The sequence below is a fragment of the Manis pentadactyla genome, chromosome 9 (genome assembly GCF_030020395.1).
Source record: "Manis pentadactyla isolate mManPen7 chromosome 9, mManPen7.hap1, whole genome shotgun sequence".
In the NCBI taxonomy this organism is placed as follows: domain Eukaryota; kingdom Metazoa; phylum Chordata; class Mammalia; order Pholidota; family Manidae; genus Manis; species Manis pentadactyla.
The window spans coordinates 44,008,325-44,013,557 of NC_080027.1; the positions used below are offsets into that span (position 1 = coordinate 44,008,325).

Below are 5,233 nucleotides of genomic sequence, written 5' to 3' on the forward strand. Positions count from 1 at the left end.
TACTCCTCAATCTTGTATAAATAATATTTTTAAAATTTAAAATCAGAAAAAATATATATTTGAAAGTATGGCTGACTATAGTTCACTGATTTTGTTTTTTGTTTTATATATATATAAATATGCACAAAATTTTGTTTTTTAGATATATTTTTATTTTTTCACTGATTTTATACATATATATGTATAAAATATATTATCCATTTACTGATGAATTTCACTGGTATTCTTTGGAAGTTTGTGCTGGCTTTTCCCCACGATGTATGACTCAATTTAATTATGGTAAAGAATAAGTGAAATGGTGTTCACTTGCTCGTACTTTAAATATATAGTATAATATATGTGGATTTTTAGTATAGGTTTGTTAAGAAGGATCACATATCCAAAACTGAAAATTGTGATTTGTGTTTACATTTACTCAATGTTTTTAAAATCAATACTTATATCTAGAATCAAGAGACCCTTTGATGATAGATTGTACAGGTGTGATTATAAATTGATTGCAAATCAGGATAAGGCATACAGAACAAATGGGGGGAAAAGAAGGTAAAGGTTTTTTATGATAATCATGATGATAAAATAACAGCCTCTTTTTTGTCATTCTAAGGATGAAGATGTAGTACTTGAACACATCTATCATGAGAGTTTTCAACAGCAGTGATTTCAAACCCTTGCTGCTTTCCGGGTTCTCTGGCTTAGAAGCTTACCATACTCAGATTTCTATCCTCTTCTGTGTTTTATATCTAATTGACATTATGGGCAACAGCACCATAATGATAGTAATCTGGATGGAACAATCACTCCATGCACCTATGTACTTCTTTCTTTCCATGCTGGCAATCAGTGACCTGGGCCTCTGTGCCACCACATTACCTACAATACTCAGGCTTTTCTGGTTCAATGCTCGTGAAATAGACTTTGATGCATGCCTTGCCCAGATGTATTTTATCCACATCTTCTCCATGATGGAGTCAGGTATTCTACTGTCTATGGCTTTTGACCGCTATGTAGCCATATCCAATCCTCTCCGATACACTGCCATCCTGAACAGTTCTACCATTATGAAAATGTCTGTAGGGTTTGTGTTGCGGGCCATCATTGTCCTCATCCCAGCTCCTGTCCTCGTTAAGCAACTCAAATTTTGTGAGGCCAATGTGCTTTCCCATTCCTACTGCCTACACCCAGATATTATTAAGCTTTCCTGCTCTGACCATCTTGTTAGCAGCTTCTTAGGACTCACTGTTATTATCATAACATTTGGAGTTGATTCTGTGCTTATCCTGCTCTCCTATGTGAAGATTCTGACCACAGTCCTGGGTATTGCCTCCCCGGAAGAAAGAGTTAAGGCCCTTAACACCTGTGTTTCCCATATCTGTGCCGTGTTACTGGTTTACATCCCCATGTTGGGAGTGTCTATAATTCACCGCTTTGGAAAATGTGTCCCACATGTGGTTCATATTATCATGGGCTATGTCTACTTGCTGTTGCCTCCTGTGCTCAATCCCATTGTCTACTGCATCAAGGCCCGTGAAATACGCACTCATTTCCTGGATATTTCCAGGAAAATACTGAAAAATGTATCTTGATTAGGGCTTAGAGTTATCCATTATTGATTCTGAGACCTACTTTCAGTATACAGTACCTCTACTAAACAACAAAATATAAAGAAACGTTCAGGTCAAGAAAATATATTTATCCATTAAATCTGCATATATATGACCCAATAAAATCTGGGAAGGAAAAAGAAAAAGCTATGCTAAAAAAGATAATATCTAATACTATACACTCTGTGCTATAGAATCAGTAATTCTCCAAACGTCAATACTCTAACAAAACTTTTTGTATTAATCTGGTTCTAAACAAAGATACCCACAACTGATAAAATACTACTCTAAATCTCATAGCAATAGTTAAAACCCTTCCTTAATTTGATTAAATATGAACTTGACATATGTCTCTTTTCAAGTATGAAATGTTCTCTGTCAACTTGGCTGCAAGATCTCTAAAGGAAGGAGAAACAAAGTCACTATCCACTAAATTTGTATTATGAAAATTACTATCATTCATTCAACAGATGAATTTCTTTTACTAGCTCCAGACACATAAAAAACACTGGGACAGTGCAATGTGAATAAAATAGGCAAAATCACCACTTTATTAATGTTATATTAAATTCAATTAGGAAAATATGTTGGAATTAAGTACCAATAGCAAAGGAACCTTGTCTTTTTGCTGGCTATTAATGAACATGGTATCTGGGTTCACCTAAGAAATCAACAAATACCTTGGAGTTGGTCTGATCAGGGTCAAGCTTGTGATATCTGAGATTCATCCAGATCTTGGCAGAGATCTCTTTCTGTAATGGTGCTATAACTTCCTCTTTTACATAGTGCTTTTCCGTCCTCACTTATTAAATGCTTAGGCTGTATTAGATTACCTAGCCCCAAAGACAAAGAAACATGGTTTGCTAGGTATAAAGGAGATTTAGGAAAAGCCAAAATTGCATTTTTCTAACTGCTTATTATATAGTAGCACACTTTGCTAAGTGCTTTGAATTTGTTACCTTGTTTAAATATGGCCAAAAAACAGATATGGTTTATCATACTCAATTTATAGAACAGGATATTAAGTCTTAGAGTACAATTAGTTCTTTAGCATAGAACTATGATTGCCATACCTGTTTCTCCATTACAAAGTTTACTCTCTTTACACAAAAACATGCTCAAACTATAACCAAATCTTCATTACACTCTTTCAGTCAGTGCCCAAGCCAGGTATGTTTTTTTCTATGTATCTACTTAAAATAAAATTCCTCATACAATTAAAAAAAAATATTTGGAAAACCAAAGTTCAATTAATGTTTAATGAAACTGAAATTTACATATGATGATATATGGCTATAATTCAGATGTGTTTCCCAGTTAAAAACATGGTCTTGTAAGCACCTTAAACTTTTTTAAAAGTGGAAATTAACATATAATAACCACATTTTCAAGATGTTACAGTTGGAGAAGGAACAAAGACAGATAAAAGTAGATGGAAGGAAATAATGAAAATAATTCTAGAAAATAGTGATTTAGAAATTTTATACTCTAGAATTAAAAAATCTGAAAGCACTTTTTGAGATCGTTGTTTTAGAAGGCAAATAGCCAGCCATAAGCAGGGAGAAGGAGGAGGACTTCGGTAGGATGCCTGCTTACATTCCACACATTCTATGCAAGCTGTTCTGTGGAATGTAGAGTGAGATTATAGAAAACAAACTGGCCCAAACTGGCTAGTTCCTATATGGAAAAGAAACTGAACTAATGTTCACCATCAAATTCATTAACATAGTAAAAATCACATCCCTCTGTCCTTAACATAGTAAAAATATCACACTTTCCTATGCCATGACAGTTCCATTGGGGACCAAATAAACTCAAAAGTCCCTCTGCCCGATATGAGGGTGGAGAAGGCCTGAACTCCAGAAAGACTCTACCTATTTCCTTTGAAACCTAACCCCACCTAATGAATATTCATCTCCCTTCATATAAAAAAGACTCCTGTTGTTCCCTGTGTGATCCCCCTCTGGTTCTGCACCAGCCCCAACTTTGCAGGGTGTACTCTTATCTTTTTTTGAACTCTAAATATCCAAACAAACTCTTAATGATCAACATTTTTCCTGCCTCCAGTCTTGAATTCTTTCTCACAAGGAGAATGAGGACCCGTCTCCAGTAACAATCATTAGTACATTAGGCATACTGACATATGGCTAACAATGAAACCATTTTTCAAACTTGTGTATGTAACTTCAGAAGTACAGAGGCACTTGCTTTTGTTTATTTCTGCATGTTCAGTGCTAGAAATAGTTCACGGTTGGATAGGACACCGGAAGCACAAGAAACAAAAAAATAAACGAGTAAATTGAACATACAAATTAAAACACTTGTGTATCAACTAATGCTATCAAAAAAGTGAACAGGTAACCCAAAAAATGGGAGAAAACATTTGCAATACATATAACTTAAAAGAGCTTAATATCCAGAATATATAAAAACTTCCTGCAGCTTAACAACAAAACAAGTTGCCAATTAAAAATAGGTAAAAGATTTGAACAGGCATTTCTCTATAGAAGATATCAAATAGACAATAAGCACATGAAAAGATGCTTAACTACATTAATCACTTGGGAAATGCAAATCAAAACTACAATTAGATACCACCTTACACTTATTAGACGGCTATTTAAAAAAATGGAAAATAACAATGTTGATAAGATTATAGAGAAATTTAAAATCTTGTTCATTGCTGGTGGGATTGTAAAATAGTGCAACTGCTATGGAAAACACATGGCAATCCTTCAAAAATGTAAAAATAGAATGAATATATGATCCAGCAAATTCACTTCTGGATACATATTCAAAGAACTGAAAACAGGTATTGGAGAAGATATTGCATGTCAACTTTCATTACAGCATTATTCATTACTGTTAAAAAGGTAGACAAAAACTAAGTGTCCTCAACAGGTTAATAATAAAGGAAATTGATATATGCATATACTGTAAAATTATTCAACCATGTAAAAGAATGAAGATCTGATACATGCTACAGTACTGATCAATCTTTTAGACATTATACTAAGCAAATCAGACTCAAAAAGACAAATATTGTAAGAATTCATATACATGAAGTATCTAGAATTGATAAATTCATAGAGATAGAGAGTAGATTAGAGGTTACAAAAGGGTGGGAGGGGGAGGATAAAGGGGCTTATTACTTAATGGTTACAGAGATTCTCTTTGGAGTAATGACATAATTTGGAAGTTGCTAGTGATGATAATTGCAAACATTGTGAATACAGTTATTTGCTGATGATATGATCTTACATATAGAAAATCCTAAAGACTCAACCAAAAAAAAATGTTGAAACTATTCAAAGAATTCTGGATAATTGCAGGATATAAAACGAACAAACAGAAATCAGTTGCATTTCAATATGCTAATAAATACCTGAAAAAGAAATAAAGAAAGCTACTCCATTTACAATAGCACCAAAAACAGTAAAAATACTTGGGACTAAATTTAACCAAGGAAGTAAAAGGTCTGTACAATGAAAGCTGTAAGATTTTGTTGAAAGAAACTGAAGAAAATACAAGCAAGAGAAAAGATACTCCATGTTCTTGGATTGGAAGAATTATTATGTGACATTTTTCACACACACACACACAAATATCCTAAAATTTGTATGTTATGACAA

General features: G+C 33.6%; 1 protein-coding gene across 1 annotated transcript; it reads left to right on the forward strand.

The window, feature by feature from the left end:
* Positions 1 to 635: 635 nt before the first annotated feature.
* Positions 636 to 1,795, forward strand: LOC118912081 (olfactory receptor 51L1-like). Its single transcript, XM_036884866.2, has 2 exons — positions 636 to 1,533; positions 1,743 to 1,795. Exons 1-2 carry the CDS (start codon positions 636 to 638, stop codon positions 1,793 to 1,795), a joined length of 951 nt encoding a protein of 316 aa, XP_036740761.2.
* Positions 1,796 to 5,233: the final 3,438 nt, after the last annotated feature.